The 16,927-nt window shown below is 35.7% G+C and overlaps 1 protein-coding gene across 2 annotated transcripts in view; it reads right to left on the bottom strand.

Annotated features, from left to right (window-relative positions):
• Positions 1–16,927, bottom strand: part of EPHA6 (EPH receptor A6) — a 597,075-nt gene that overhangs the window by 320,313 nt on the left and 259,835 nt on the right. For both annotated transcript variants that reach the window (XM_059493881.1, XM_059493882.1), the window contains one exon: positions 16,198–16,262. In XM_059493881.1, the coding sequence (XP_059349864.1) occupies positions 16,198–16,262 (65 nt within the window). The remainder of the gene's footprint in view (positions 1–16,197; positions 16,263–16,927) is intronic.

Raw genomic sequence — 16,927 nt, 5'->3', positions numbered from 1 at the left:
AAGGACTTTGCAAAGTCACCTCTACATCAAACCAGGATCAACAGTGAATTCAAACTACACTGCTCCAGGTTTTGTCAAGTCAGGTCTCAACACCCTCCAAAGATGAAGAATCTTCAGATTAACTGAAATCGAGCATTCAGGTATCTTTATTTTATGTTAATAATGGCAATAAAAATTTCATATTTTACATGTAACTTATTCCTTTAATTGAAAAAAAGCCAAGCATTTCCAGGTGTTCCACTTGGTATTTTGGTAAAATGAAGTTCCAGCATCCATGTCCCTAAAGGAGTAATTTTAATTAGATATATTATTCCTGTTCCTTGACCATAAAACTTTGAGACATTAATATTTATCTGGATGAACATTTCTTGATATCAGCTTTCTTTCCCCAAAAGGTAAACGGATCAAAATTCAGTTTCCTGAACACAGGTAACACAGGCAGTTAATTACTTCTTTGATGAAGTCACTTTTCAAAAGACAAAGAGAGTTTCTTTGGATGGGGATATAATCAAGAAACAGAAGATAGTGTCTTCCTTCTAGAGCACCCAGCTCATCAGCATTTATCCAAAAAGAACTTGCTGGTTTTTTCTCACTATTTCTAGTCACCTGGGAATATTTTAGTGTGCTCGCTGTCATCTTTTTTAATCTCTGTGTTGTACGGTTGGGATTTTTTTTTCATATTAAGGGTCTCAGGTGATATTTCATTTGTTGGCTCCCTTTTCTGCAGACCAGCAGAATAATTTGGAAAAGGCTCCTTATCCTCCAGTTCCTTACTGGTGTTTCCAGTGGAGCGTGACTGGTTTGATAAATGCTCCCAGTAATTTCATAGCTTCTAATGACTTTCTTAGGAGAGCAGCAGTGGTGAGGAGCAAATTGTATGAGTAAACATGAGTCATAATAGAGAGCACAGTGTTTCATAGATTAAAAATAATCCTTCTATTTTGGTTTCTTGAGAAGATTCAGCAACTAACTGATGTGGAATGGGCTGATCTTTTAATCTTTTGGAATTCTAATGCAGGCAATAATATGGAAAACTCTTGTTAAATGTGGAGAACAGAAGGATGTGAACTGAAAGTATGGCTAAATAGCTTTTGACTTGTGGCATAATCATGGGTATAAAGAGAAAAGATATCTATCACACGATTTCTTTCTGCTTGCCCTACAAAATGACTACAAAATCCGTTATGCTTAAGCAGTTTCTAAACAGGCAATAGTAATACAAAACATGATATTTCTATCAGTTAGCGCAAGTAAAACCACAAACATTTAATTCAGACTAAAATATTTAAAATTTCTCAAAAACTTAAATGCCAATATAATAAATTGAATGTGATGATAATTTGGAAAGATCCCACACCTACAAAGAGTCTGTAGTTGAAATTATGTTGGTTTATCACCAACTTTTCATGCATTTTTTTTACATCTGACCAGAGTTTTCATTGTTCACATACGCAAAATCTCCACCTGAACAATATCTTTTATATAAAAGCAGATTATTTCTTTCCTCACTTTTTGATCTACCCATTCTACACAGTTTACCTAAACTCTACTCTATACAGTTTACCTAAACACAATCCCACCTCTCCACAGAAATGGGAAATGTTTATAAATTAGGTATTAAGAAGGTTTTTCACCCAATAGACGCAAGATTGCTGTCAAAATCGCCATCATTCTCCTCTCTTTCCTTTCTGTGCTGTCAATTAACAGATTAAATCTATTATCATTCTCAATTCCATCCACTGATTCAACTTTTTATGTCTCAACAGTCTAAAATAAAGAATGTTTCATGACAGTAAAAGGCAGTTTGCCAAGATCCTGCCCTGTAAGGTACCTGCAGGCCTCTCAGCCTCTCACTTGCAGAATTAGTAGGCTTTTTTAATCTCATCACTCATTGTCCCTTGTAGAAATGCTCTGCATTCTTCTCTACTCCAAACACAAGGAAATTAGTCTTCAATCAATGGGACAGTATATTTCATATATCTGATATCATACCTTGTTAAAGAGTTGTTAGATTTCATCTAACTAGGAGAAAAAAAAAAATAACATTACTCCAAAGTACTAAAGAAATTTTGCTGTTTGAATCCTGGAATTATGAAGTGATGGACACATGCCACATTGCTACTCTGGTTTTCTATGTAGACAGATAATGAAATTCATTTTCCGGCAGAAAATTAAAAATATTTTAGGTAACCATGACTATTTACAGCTTAATTAAAATACCGTATTAAATGCAGAGAGCATTTGTTTAATTAGTTGGGGACTTTTTAATAGCAGTAATTGTATCTAATATAAATATCTGTTGATCATTCTCTATGATTATGCATTCTTGAGCTCTGCTGCCTTTTAAAAATTATTATTTCCAAATTTTTTTATGTCTGGCTTTTATGTCCTCACTGTCTCACAAGTTTTCTGGCTGCATTTTCCAGTCCCTTTGGCTCCCTTCTGCTCCCTTCCAGGCTGTCTGCAGCCTTGCAGCATTTTCATCTCCTCTAGCTGCATTGCTCAGGTTCCCCTCAGTGCTCAATCTGTTCTGCATTCACTTTGCCATGTTCTGGGCTGCATTTGGAATCATGTCCTGAAACAGGAACTGACAGGTGGTCAGTTGGAAAATGGGACAGCCAAGAAATTGTGGTGACATCAGTTTAGTGGACTTTAAACTAACAAACAAACAAAAAAAGGACAAACCATATCAAGCATTACTTGATTACAAATTGCTGCATTAATTGCATTCAGATTGAGTTTTCTGAGTCAATAGTAAAATTTTGCCCTTTTAGAAAATGTTGATACCTGGTAATTAAATATGTAGCCTCTATCTCTAAACTTTCACTCTAAAATACTCTCAACTACAGCCAGCCTTTGAAGTGAAATGAAGCCATTTATCAAACACTGAGTGAAGATTTCCTCCAGTCTCCCAAATCATCAAAATTAAGCTAACTGGGAGGGGTTTTTATTGCCCATGTATGCTTATACATATACATATACATATATCTATAGCTATATCTATACTTATATCTATACCTATATGTATTATAATGCTTTATCACTTGGGGTTTTTTATTCTATCCATGTTCATAACATTGAAATCTTAAACATGTGCAATACCTAGAGTATCTTTAAACCATTGCATAGCCTTAAAAAAAAACAACCAACCAACCCTAATTCAAAACAATACCAAGCTGGCCAGGCTCCCTGAAACATAACTTTTGGCCTTCCTCTATGCAAGTACATGTTGAAAACAAATGTGCTCTTTTCCAAATAGCAACAATTTGCAAAGAGTGATGTTTGTCTTTTTAGCACAGTGACACTGTATGATAGCATCTACTTTTAAAATCTGAAGTGCTTTTTTGTTACAGCTATGCATTTGTGTTAAGAGGATGTCAGCAAATGGATGCTAAAATGTTCCCTAGGAAATTTCTGGGGAAAAAAAAAGAGATGCGTTTAGATTGTTATTTAGCAAGACCTTTTGCATGAAAGCTGTGCTGGAAATTATGGTAACTACTTCAAGGAACAGGACAGAGTAAGACAGTACATCCCTTTTTAGGCCATGTTGACCAGGTAATACTGCATGTGTCTCATGCAGGAATCATTGGGAACAACTGGATTTGGGTAGATGTTCAAGAACTGAGAATAAAGAACCAGAGATGTTGACAATTAGGCTGGCACTACTCTATTTAAATTATGAATTTTAAAGGTGTCATCATTTGAAAAGAAAAAGAAAACTAAGAAAAACCAGTCATAATGTAAAAGATTCTTGTCAACAGATAATAAAATAATTTCTTTAAAGTTATGAATGAAAAGGTCATCTTGTCTTGGTATATATTGCTATTACTTTTTGGTGTTATGTATGATTTTATTACCAAATAGTTCAGCACTCTTTTCATGTTCTATGCCAATATCCTTCCTTAAATTTAAACAGCTTTGATATAGTAGTGCAAAGTAAAAAAGATCAAAAATAACAATTAAATATTCAAATTTTGTACTGAAGTGAAATTTCATTAAATCAAAACACAGGGAAAAGAAAAGCCAAAAAATCTACCCAAAGTAACCGAAAACTGTATAAAATACACTCCAAATTGCACAGAAACAATTTTCACTAATCTCCAGAAATATCTGTGGTTTCTTTGATATCCTTAAGTCACAATTTAGAAGCTAATCCTTTTCCTCTTCACTAAAATCACAGAAAAGAGTGAACGAAGTGTTTTGCTTCTTGCCATGTGGTTTAACACTTATTGCACTTTTCTTTGAAAATATTTAAGTTCTGCATAGCAACTACAACAGTTGTATTTAAAATTACAGCTCCAAAAAAAGAATTAGCAAAGTAATTTCAAATGACTTCACTGAAGAAGTTCTGTCATTTTTCTGACTAACCTTAACTCTGTGGACATAAAACACGTGATGAGAATTTTAAAAAACCCTGCTATATACAAGAGTACTACCCAAAAAGGCATAAATATGGTAACAGTGAAAAACCTGCCTCAACACTCTATAAAGATTCAAGCTTTACTCTTACACAAAATTTATCTCATTGCTTGTGATTAATTTGATATTCCTTTACTATATTGTGTATTCATAACTTTAAAATACATGCAGGAAGTGACAGTACTCCAAGGGAATCTAGAGATATAAAATTTAATAATCACAGATTATAAATGATCTCTAGCTCAGGCAACCAGGCTGTAGATTCAGGATGATTCCTATGAGAAGGGAATATTCACATCAAAGCCACTGCAGTAACTCTTACCCTGTTATTCTGGCTCTTCTGCAGCAGTCAAAGCAAAAATCCTTCAATCTAATAAACAGTCTTCAGTATATAAAACAAAAAAAATTATGAAGAACAAAACATTTTCCCTCAGGAAATTTCCTGCACTGACCCAAGTGGGAAAGAAGTCTGATTGTTTTCATCTACATCAAGCACTGATTGTATACTGTGGATAAATCAGCAAGACTTGAGATGAAGCCAGATTTCTCATGGCACTGCTACCTGAAATACATTATATAGAATTAGATTTTTTACTGAGGTGGTTTGTTGTGTGCTTGTCTTAACATGCATCTATTCCATGAATGACTAAAGATATACATCATTCTGCATGAGTACTTCTGGAGGAACTTCTCCATTGCATTTATTCTTTTTTTTTTTCTTCTCTTCAAGAAATATGTAAAATTTCATAGAAGCTCAGCTTTCTTTTCCAATGCTTTTGATGTGTTTTATTTTTAGAAGCAAAGGGAAAAAACACCACAGCAAAAGAGCCTTGGAAATTTAAAGCTGAGGTAGGGCACTGAAGGGACAAATTCAAACCCTGGTTTTACTGAGCAGCATAAAGAGTGAAGTAAATTCCAGCATGTGCTGTAAGCTCAGAATAGGTGATTGCACAGCTCAAGTGGGCCAGACCTAAGCACACACAATGCTAGAGGAGAGTGGATCCATATGCACATCTCATGTTCATATACAGTCATGACTGTATATACAAAACTCAAGTGGCTGCACATTGTGGAACCAACCAGCTTGTGAGCTGACAGCTCAGAACTGCAGCTGCTGAAAGAGTCCTGCTATATTCCATCGCGGAGAACTGAAATACTGGAAAAACACCACATGTTTTTGGAAGGATTCTCTTCAGAATCCTGCTCCTAAGGCTACGTCTGTGCCAGCACAGTGCCAGGGCTGGGCAGTGGCTCACATCTGCTTTTTTTCCTAATTGCTGACATCTAGGATTATTCTGACACAAGATGGATACACAAGGCTGGTTCCTTGTAAAATTTAAACATTAAAATATTTTAAAATTAATTTGTTTTTTAACTTTAAGCTTCACTTCAAAAGAAATTGCTATACCTTAAAATATTGACATGTTTAAGTGTTTTATGTAAGTTTATGTAAAGTTTCAAGCACTTCCACTACACTAGTAAATAACAATAAAAACAAACAACCAACAACAACTACAAAAAAAAAAAAAAAACCCACAAAAAACCAACAATAAACCTACAAAAACCCACAAACCAACCAAACAAAAAAAAGCCCCACCTCAACATAAAATAAAAGGTTGCCAAAGGAAGAACCCCATTAGTTTTTAGATTTATAGACTAGAACCTGCTCATTCCCCAGTCAGAGACTCAGGTAAGAGCAAGTATTTAAAACAGCTTTGTGGAGACACCCATCTCCAAAGCCAGGGCACAGATCCTGATTTTTTAAATAGCTCAGACAAAACTTCATTAGCTGGGCATGAAGTGCCTGTTTTGAATTTACATGTAGGCATCTTATTTGCTTTTAAGTGGTTTGAAAATATTAATTTGTGCTGGCCGCACAATGCAATTTGGTACAAAGACCTCAGAGAGCTTTTTCTCCTGGGACTGGTGTATTCACAGGAGCAAGGCTGTGCAGAAACACGAGCAGAGTTTCTGACAGCACTCAGGCCTAGGGTTTTTTCTCCTTAGATAAATTCTGCCCTTACACAGTGCCTGTTGGTGTGGATTCGGTGCTGCACTGAGTTGGCTACACCATTTGTGGCTCAGGTGGTAGCTTTGTTGAATTTTGTAAAAAATATCCACAGTTTTGCACCAAATGGCAGCATAAAGAATCCCCCAAGACCTTTGCTTACAGGTGAAGCTCCTATTCATTGCCATAAATCAAATACTGCTTCATATTGAATAGCACTGTTAGCAGTTAGGGCAATTCCTACACTTCATTTTATCCAGAAGAGTTCTAACATTTGAGCTTCCATGAGGAAAAGAACAAAACACACGGGATTTCATCAGTCTCTTCAGTTTTCCTTACCAGATGCAAAGCTCAGTATGGGCAGTGGGCCTTCCATGAGGAGGGCAGAAAGCCTGAAGCCAAATGACTTTGGGCAGTAAGAGCAGAGGGAAAGGAACTAAAACAAGAACAGCAAAAGCAAGACAAATCTTGATGCAACCACATGGGCAGTGAAAGCAATTGCCCATAGTTATTTTGTCATGGAATGAAAAGCTAAAGCTAATCCCCTTAGCTTTCCCACGTGGAAGTGGAATCCAAAACTAATCCTTTTACAGTAGCTATACCACATGAAATGGGGTGTTTAAACAAATCCCCTTAATCATCATGGCAAGAATCAGGGAGCTAAAGTCAATCCCCTTAGTAGCCTACATGAAAAAGGGAACCAAAGCAATCTCCTTAGTTATGCTACTGTTAATAATGAACTCTATCAAGCCTTTAAATATTTTGATATAAAATCATTAGTAGCATTCTTCTGACATGCCAAGAACCAACAGGACAATGCAGTAATAGCTAGGATACAACATTTCTATCCAATTTTTATGGAATAAAAATTCTACTGCTCATCACTTCATGACCTGTTGGTCATAGGCATAATGCAAGAGTATCCATGTATCCATCAGCTGAGAGGGAAAACAAAATGTTGCAGTTCTTCCTTAAGAAAATTAAGAAATTGGGAGTATTCCTTATAGCATGGAAAGCTGATGAAAAGTACAGCAGACATGGAGAGAAATCACTGAAGAGGGCCATATTGAGCATATTATCACATTAATCAGCTGTTGTGTCTGCTAACTTAAACTCTAATTTATTTTTTTTTTTACTTCCTCTACAATATGCCCAGCTTTTAACACTAGTAGGAAATCTAAAAGAAACATTTATTTGACGTCTTAAAAGACAAAAGGTCAGGTAGAACACCTCTGCTCTTCAAATACTGCTCTACATCTCAACAATACTTGTGATCTTTCACTGTATTTCTGCAAGTCATGTATTATATTTTAAACTCCTAGGATAGGATTCTTTTGATTAAATACAATAGCAGAGGATTATCCTCTTAAATCTAAAATACAGTTACAAATTATTATTCATAAATACATAGATTTTATACTGGGCTCCTTTCGATTTGTTCTCCATGGAACTATGATTATTAAAAAATTCTGTTTCCTTATTAGCAGCCAATAGACATATATACAAACTATCCATTTTCCATTTTTTGAAGTAGATTGGTAGGATTATGTGAAGAGTATCCAGTTCTGCTAGGATTGCTTACATAAATACATAATCCATGTGGTAAAGGCTCTGTACTCTCCTGGATGCCTTTGCAGGATATTAAATCGTGAAAATTATAATCTGAAGTGTATCTTCTTAAATCTGAAGTTTACAATTCTCTATATTTTGGACAAGCAATTGCTGCACTCTTTATTTAGATAACTGTTCTTCAGATAAGGGTTTTCAAGCTCAAATGCTGTACCAGGGGTTTGGACATCTACTGGCAGAGAGGGCAAAGCAGGGGAGAATTTCTTCAACTTTCAGTCTAGCTGGAGTATTTTTTTCTCACTTAGTGAGAATTCCAATGGAGCAGAAGAACTATTTGGATATGGTATTTTCATCCTGGCAATGGTTAAAACTCCTGGTACCCACAAACATCCTACAATCCTATCATTTAAAGCACCATCAGAACATAAATGATTTGTTGCAATTTGCAAAAGGGACTCTGTGTGCCTAAGTATGTAAAAGAGGCTTAGAAAATGTTTCCAGCTTGATAATCGGGTTACTTCTCTGTAATTTAAAAAACTCATTCCATGTATTTAAACATCTGTAAAAGGTTCAAAAGTAAAGTTGGCATGGTTTGGTGTTTTTTTTTAGCTTTCTCTTCTGTTAAGTCTCAGTTTAGACTTCCAATAGAAGGTCAGGCTACTACAAATTCTTAAGAATATATTAACTCTTTTGTTTTTCATTATACATAGGAGATCCACTTTTAGAATATAAATTATTCCTGGCAATAGAAATGATAAAAAGAAAGCAGAAGTTTGGTTAGAGTTTTGCAAAATTAATGAACACAGCATCTGAGTAAAAAGCAGCACCAGGTCATGAGACAGTGAAGCATCTTCTGTTGTGGCCAATTTTAGCTTTCCTCCTTGAAAAAAAAATTTTTTTTTATGGCTTTGGAACAATTCAGAGATATTTCTTTTCAGAATACCTAGATATTTATCACCTACTTTAGCATTTATGAGACCATTTCCTAAGCACACAGGAATTTCAAAGGGTATTTCCCAAGAGTTCAGTGCAGCAGTTCTGAAGTCTCTGAAAATACAACGGTTCAGATAAAGAGGTGTTCAGTATGCACCTCATATTTCCATAAATATTGCTTTTCTTCCACTTTATTTTGTCCTGACTTTTCCTTGATTTTTTTTACTGAGGGCAGCACTCAGTTTGTCATGCTGTCTTGCCCCATGGGCCTGCACAGTGAAGGCTGAATTGTAACAGAAAATATTATATTTAATTTGGTATATACATATGAGGGAATTTTTTTGAATTTCAAAATATTTGCCTAACAGAAGCCATAAAATTCTGGAATTCAACACTGCTGAAAAGACACCAAACAGAAAATTAAATCAACCATTCTTCTTCCTTCGACCCACTGTGTTTTCCTTCTCAAACACAATTCTTTGTATACCAAAAAAAAAAAAAAGCAAGAATTATTTATTTTTCACTAAATTATACTTTCTTTTTTTTTCCTTACTGCCCACATTGGTAAGCCAAAATATTATAAACTTGTGAGTGTGAGAGATGAATGTGCAGCCTACACAAATTGAAAAGCTGGTTTTTGTGCACTGAGTGCATCAATGTGCAACCCATGCATGGTACTCTTATTTATTTAAATTTCCAACCAATCTATTTAAAAAAAAATAATACAGAATTAACATTCATCCTGTGAGGCTGCACAACTAAAAACTTATGATTACTGTGTTCCACCAGTTAGAATGGTTCTCACACCTAAAATGAGAAACACAACAGAAAATAGAAATACTGCTATTTCCACTCTTTGCCTTCCTTTGCTATATAATATACAATAGACATTGAAAAATAATCAATATATACATTAAATTTTGCCTTTACTAGGGGTATATATGTACCTAGGAGTATTTAAATTAAAAAGAATGGAAAATTAATGCAAAAATATATGCAGCATTACTATCATCAAGTTGAGATTTATCACACAATAAGACTAAAATTACAATAATTTGCATTTGGTTGAGCGGTTCAGAGACTGCTTCTAATGCTGTACTATTACAGATTATATATGAGCTGTAAGTATATGGCTGTTCTGTACTGGAGCATACAAATTTGTTTATAATCCTCCTCCATTATATCTGCTTCCCTCTAAGTGGTTTGTAGGTTTGTACTTAACTTTTGTTTGCTTGGTGGGCTTTTTTCTGGGAGGTTGGGATTTTTGGGAGGTTTTTTGTTGTTTTGTTTTTAATTTATGACATGTCATTATTTAGGCTAGGAATGGTTTAGATCTGGCAAGTGGCAAGCACCAGTGGCCCAAAATGTGTTTGAAATGTCCAAATAAGAACACAACCATGTATTTAGTCAAGCCTCTGTGGAATCTGCAAATAGATCTTCCACACAAAAATAATCACGAGACTGCTTAAGTGTATGTGCACAAAAACTGAGGGTGACAAATATTATCACATTACAGTGCCTAGCAAATTTTTTTAATTTACCTATTTCTGATGGACCATGCTACCATAACCCTGCATCCATTCAGCAGACTCTCAAATTCCTAGCACAGCCACAGCTAATTCTGTGGCTCCAGGGTTTTCCAAGAAAATTAAGATTTTTGCCATTTTACCAGAAAATACAGGCAAACACAAAAATTTAGACATGCACCAATCTATCTGGACACTGACAGTTTCTAGGATATTCAGTTTTCAAGGAAAAAAGCCTATATGGTCTAAGAGATGCTCCTAAAAAAACCAAGGAAACTGACTCTCACAAGCAAGTCATCTCATATGAGTATCTGCAACTCCTTTAAGAAAGTCATTTAACTAGATCTTGGATATACCTAATTGTTTAATCTCTGCAGATGAAAATTAATCCCAAAAAATTTACCCCTTGATCTAACCTTTTTCCTCAAAAAATTACTTGAGTGTCAAAAAGGATTTTAAATATGGCATTACAGAGGATGGTATCTGATTATGCCCAAATTACAGCTCAAATACATGACTACCAATATTTTTTCTTAATGTCATCTCTGTAAATTCCCCATATTGTGTGAAAATCTGATTAGCTTCCTTCCCTTCATCCCTGCTAAATGTTCTGACAGCTAAATCCCTACCTTCTATTAAAGTTCCTATTAAAACCACAGCCTCTGTAACACCTCTGAAATTCTGCTGATGAACTTTCACAGATGTAACTTTATCACAGCTGAACTGCTGTAGGGGTAAAAGAACTTAGACTTTTGGATGTTTTCTTTTTTTTTCCCCTCAGTCGTTCTTAGATAGAAGAACTTGCTACTTCTGCATCATCTCCCCACACAGATGTAACTTTACCACAGTTGAACTGCTGTAGGGGTAAAGGAACTTAGACTTTTGGATATTAGGATTTTTTTTTCATGGCAAAGGTTACCAAGCATTGGAACAGGCTGTCCAGGGATGCAGTTGAGTCCTCAGCCCTGGGGATGTGTGAAACAAGTCAATGTGGCCCTTACGGACATGGCCTAGCGAGGGACTCGGCAGTGTTATCTGCAGTCAGACTCAGTGATCCAAATAATTTCCTACCCAAATGATTCTACGATTGATGTGGAAGAAAAGTGAAATATTTTCAGACAGAAGTCTTTTTATGGTGTTGCTGTTTTATCCTGCTAACTTTCACACAACTTGAATTTTAGTTATGTTTAGTGTGTCTTTCTGGGACAGAGTTAATTTCTTTCCAGTTGCCCTTTGGTGGGATGTTTATACTGGTGACCAAAACAGTGCTGAGAAAACACCATTGTTTTATTTAGGAAATTGGTATTAAGAATATAAACTTCCTTACGTCTATAAATACAGTTAAAGACAGTCTACTTAAGGAAATGAATCGTTAAAAATGTTAAGTATTGTAGAAGAATGTTCCAAGAGATATTCCCCCCCATCACTTTCTGAGATATTTAAAAGATGAAGGTGAAAATGGATACAGCAGCATGGAAAGAAATGTTTACAGGCTGGCACAGGAAAACATCAGTGCCATCTGTGACAAACAACCAAGCCATTCAAAACTTCTGTTACCATAAACTACAAAAATGTCTCCTAATCAGGTAAAAATCAGCTAAAAAAATTGTTGATGAATGCATTTACTGTAAAACAATTATTTCAACAGAGAGGGTAATATAAACAGTCTGGTAAGGAGAAAAACATCATTGCTTTGACAAGATTAGTCTCAAAAAATTCATAACACAGTAAGATCAGTAATACTGTATATTAGCAATTGTTATTAAAAAAGAATTAAAATCCTCTATAGAAACAAGATATTCAAACCAGAATTATTTCCCTGGATAGATTAATTGGTAGATTACCAATTGACAAGAAAACTGTTTAAATAATTGTGGAAACTCAAGTAGTTTCAGTGACAGAGTCGTCAAACAATTTAGAGGACTTCTAGTAGGTTCTTTACTGCTGAGGCCATACATTGTGTCTACTATGACAAGTCAAGATAGCTTTTATAAGTCTTTTCCACATGTAAATGTCTCACAGCTTTGCGCTGAGAGTCACCTTACCCTCCTTTTAAACTGATCTTTGGAGTGGCTACACACAAGTTGGGCATGTTCAGCCTGGAGAAGAGATGGCTGGGGGGACATAAGAGCAGCTTCCAGTGCCTAAAGGGGGCCCCAGCAGAGCTGGAGAGGGGCTTTTCACAAGGGCATGGAGTGATATGGTGTCAGCTAATGGCTCTAAACTGAAAGAGAGGAGGTTTGGATTGTATATTGGGAAGAAATGCTTTCCTGTGAGGGTGCTGAGGCCCTGGCACAGGGTGCCCAGAAAAGCTGTGGCTGCCCCATCCCTGGAAGTGTTCAAGGGCAGACTGGATGGTCTGAGGTTTGAGCAGTGTGGTCCTGTGGCATCCTGCCCATGGTAGAGTGTTGAAACTGGACAATCTTTGAGTTTCATTACAATCCAAAGCATTTTACGATTTTATGGCAGAAATTTATCAGGAGTGGACATGCCTTTATGGCAACAGTCCCCAAACCACAGCTTCTGAGCAAACTTTGCTCACAAAATTGTGTTGCAATGATTAATGCAATGGGAAATAAATAATATATTTACATTGAAGACGTAAGGAAGATATCTCACCAACTGCAGTTGAATAAGGTGCCTTATTTTATTACTATTACTGCTAATATGTAAAGGAAGGTTATGGAACACTGCATTTCAGTTGGACTTTCAGATATTTTTCGTTTCTTTCCCAGTTCCTAACTGAGTCCCCAAGGTCAGCATATTGACTTGGGTTAGACTGCTGGATTTTACTTCATATGCCCTTGAGACTGCCCACTAAGCTCCCATCCACATCCTCTTCTGAAACACATGAACTTGTGTCTTCCCATTTTTTGTACCAACCAAAAAACCCCCAAACCTCTGTTCTATATTTTCAAGGTTATGGAGTGACAGTTTGGTGAGTAAAGATCTCCTTTCATAGCGCATGCTTTTTCATAAATCAATCGGTCATTTTGAACTACAGCCCAAAGAACAGAGGAAGTATCAGATGTGTCCATTATTAAGGCAGAAATTTTAGACAGCCCATCACTAAGAAGCTAAACTAGAACTCAGTCAACAACAGTTGATGCTATTGACCTCAGAGATATTAATGTTTTATGCTGCATTTTTGTAGCTCTAAGCACTAAATTTATTACCTGTTCAAAATACAAGGAAAAAAATCTGACACATAAAACACATTTTTAAGAAAAAAACATTGCATTGTCACGCTTCAGGAAGGATGCACAAAATAACTGGGAAGAAAATTTAAAAACAAAATCACATATTATATTCCCAAAACATGAATAACACAGTTATTATTGCAGCTCAATGAAGACCGAAAGTTTACAAATATTATGTAATGAACCTACTATAAATAAAAAGCCTGGGAGGCAAAGGTTAAGGTTCTACAAGTTGCAAAAGAATCTCCTGATTTTTTTATCCTACTTCACCCTGGCCTGTTAGTTTAAAATCTCTGAGGCACACTCAATATTACCCAAATCCCAAGCATTATTATTTCAGTTGCTCTTCAATTTAATGAAAACATTGCTCATGACTGAGTGTGCCAGTAAATTAATGACTTCTGCTAATGTCACAGGCTCAGGAAAACACATCATCCCATCCTCCTAACATCAAAAATGTTCAGCAGAGCAATAATCAAGGGTCAATGACATTTTTCTTACACACATAAACACTACACAAACACTTAAGGTTTGATTAAAGTAACACATTAGCTTTCAATAGTATCGGAACAAAAATTTCTTTCAAAAACCACCAACAATACAAAATTTGTTACGGTCCTTCAGGAAACAAGAAAATCCTAATGTGCCCATCATGGGACCAAACAGATTCTTATCTCTGCGGTGATCATCTCAGTTACACCAATGCTTGTGCCATATTCTGGATTGTATTAGGATACAAGAATAACTCCGATTAGGTAGCACTGTGGACATAAATCACCATCCCTGGAAATGTCCAACAAGTGTGTGACTGTGGCGTTTGGGGACGTGGTGAACACGGTGGTCTTGGGTTAACAGTGGGACTCAGCGATCTGAAAGGTCTTTTCCAATATAAATGATTCTACGATTTTATGCTAAAAAACACTTTTCTGCCCCATATTTACTCTAACTCCTTTTGTTTTTTCAAATCACTTTGTACATTTTTGGGAAACATTTTAAGGTCCTTACTGAAATGTAAACTCCTGTATGTATTCTAGTAAGTGCTGCCAGTTCTTAATATACAGCAGAGGTCCTAAGACACCCAAACCCCTCACGTGGTTGCAAAACTATTGTTTAGGGTATGCATGAGGAGACAAAAAATACATGTTATAATAGCTGTGCTTTAAATTAACTTGGAATGCACATGTTTTTGTGTTTGCATACTGTGGCTATTTTGGAGTACCTAGAGCTTATACAAATTTACACAGTAACTGCAATTATATCTTTTGTGCTTTCCAAATGTACTGTGCACTTCAATGGAGCTCATCCCAGTGCTCAAGCAAAACATTCCTCACTGGATTTTCTCATCATGGTAGATGACAGTCCTTACTTTTTGCTAGAGCAAAAATTCCTTGATTCATTTCTCATTGTGGTATATGACAGTATGTACTTTGGGATTTTTAAAGGAAACAAAACTTTCAGAATTAGAACTCAGATTGCATGAGATTGCATACAGAATGTAAAACACAGAAGTATCTGCGAGAGATGGAAATTATGCCTAGGAATACAAAGAAAAAGAGTAATCCATAAAGTTGAAAACAGGCTGAGATTAAGAAATGTCATATGGCTTGAAATCCCTGAAGGCAAAGACACAGAAGGCATTTTACAAAAATGGATTATTAAGGTGCTGAGGGTAGACAGTTTCTACTTCCTTCTGGAACAGAACATGGCAAATAAAATGACTGAAAATGGAACAAGATGTTTCTCTCAGAAAAACAGTATTTTCTGAGCTCATTTCAGAGAAGGAAGTAATTATATGCCTCATCCACAAGAATCAGGAGATAATGCAAGCTAGTATAAAAATAACTGATACACAGTATGTACACTGATATCAGAACTACAAGTTGATGCAGAACATTAAATGCTCCAGAATAGTGCATCTTACTTTACAAGTGAAACTCCAAATGCCCCTGAAACTCTGTGACATGCATTAGCTGAGTGGAAAGAAAAAAAAACCAGGTTCTGAAAGTGCAGCCACTGGCAAAGCACTGATAGTTGAACTTTAGAGAGTAAAAATGCTGCTCTACCCCATGCTCACTGTCCCCAAGGATGACAGACACTATTAATGTTTTCATTTTTCTGATTTAGGCCATCTGATGCCATATTATCAAACGCTAAAGTCCATACTGGTTCTTACTTAAACCATAAAATTTTTGTTCCAATCTGCAAAACAGAAACTTATTTTTCCTTTTATTTCACAAAAAAAAAAGAGTTGTATTTTTTTTACATTCCTGCAGCATAGTAATTTTTTAATATGAAATTTTATTATGCATAACAGTTAGCATTGGATTTAAAGTTAGATAGATACTTAGTATTCAGAAAAGCAAAAGAGGAACATAATAATGTGTACTCATGTCATTCTTGCATCTTACTCACAACACAGGCAGCTCCAATCCCAAGAACAACTAAAATTTTTCAGACAAGTCTATATTGGAAGAATATCCACTTACAGAGTGTCAGAATGCCAAAATCCAGACCAAAACCAACAAAATGGTGAGAGACTTACCCCATTTAAGGGAAATGTTTTCCATCCTAGTTCTCCGAGGGCAGTTGTAGTATCAAGTAACACAACTGAAAATGGAAAAAGAAATGGTGTTTGTGGTATTCCTTGGATTAGACATAGCAAAATATTAAAACAGGAAGGACTGAACTTGCCATGTTAGCCAGGTTCACTTGGGCTTTCATTTCATACCTACAAAATTCTCAAAACTCATAAAAACCCCTAAATCTTTTGCACAAATCATTGCCAAACCACAGTACATGACTGATATTTAACCACTAAAAGATGCCTGATCAAACATGCACATTCCTGCCATCCCTTGCCTGGAAAACTGGAAAATCTGCAGCATTAAAGCCAATAAAATGCATAGTTTCAAAAGTAAGATTTTTTAAATGAAACCCATAAACTTCCCAGAAATAAAGTTATTCAATTTACAAATTGAGAACACAGAAAGACAAACAACTTCAGTTTCTCTCTTGGATGGAGTACTACAGTATCAGTATCTGCTGCCATGTATTTTGCATCACTTCTGTCATATTCATGTTGGGTTTTTTGATATAAGATAGAATGCGTGTTATTGTATATTACAAAATGTTTCTGCATTATTTTGATGTTAAATTACACTAACTTCCTTTTTCACTTCCATTCACTGATGCTAAACAAAATATACACAGCACATGAGACATTTTACCCACAGGTACTACTGCCCTCTAATGGAATTGTTTCATCCGACCCT

Source organism: Ammospiza nelsoni, chromosome 2 (assembly GCF_027579445.1).
Source record: "Ammospiza nelsoni isolate bAmmNel1 chromosome 2, bAmmNel1.pri, whole genome shotgun sequence".
In the NCBI taxonomy this organism is placed as follows: Eukaryota; Metazoa; Chordata; class Aves; order Passeriformes; family Passerellidae; genus Ammospiza; species Ammospiza nelsoni.
Note: the sequence above shows the minus strand (reverse complement) of the source record. Positions and strands in the feature narration are given on the sequence as shown.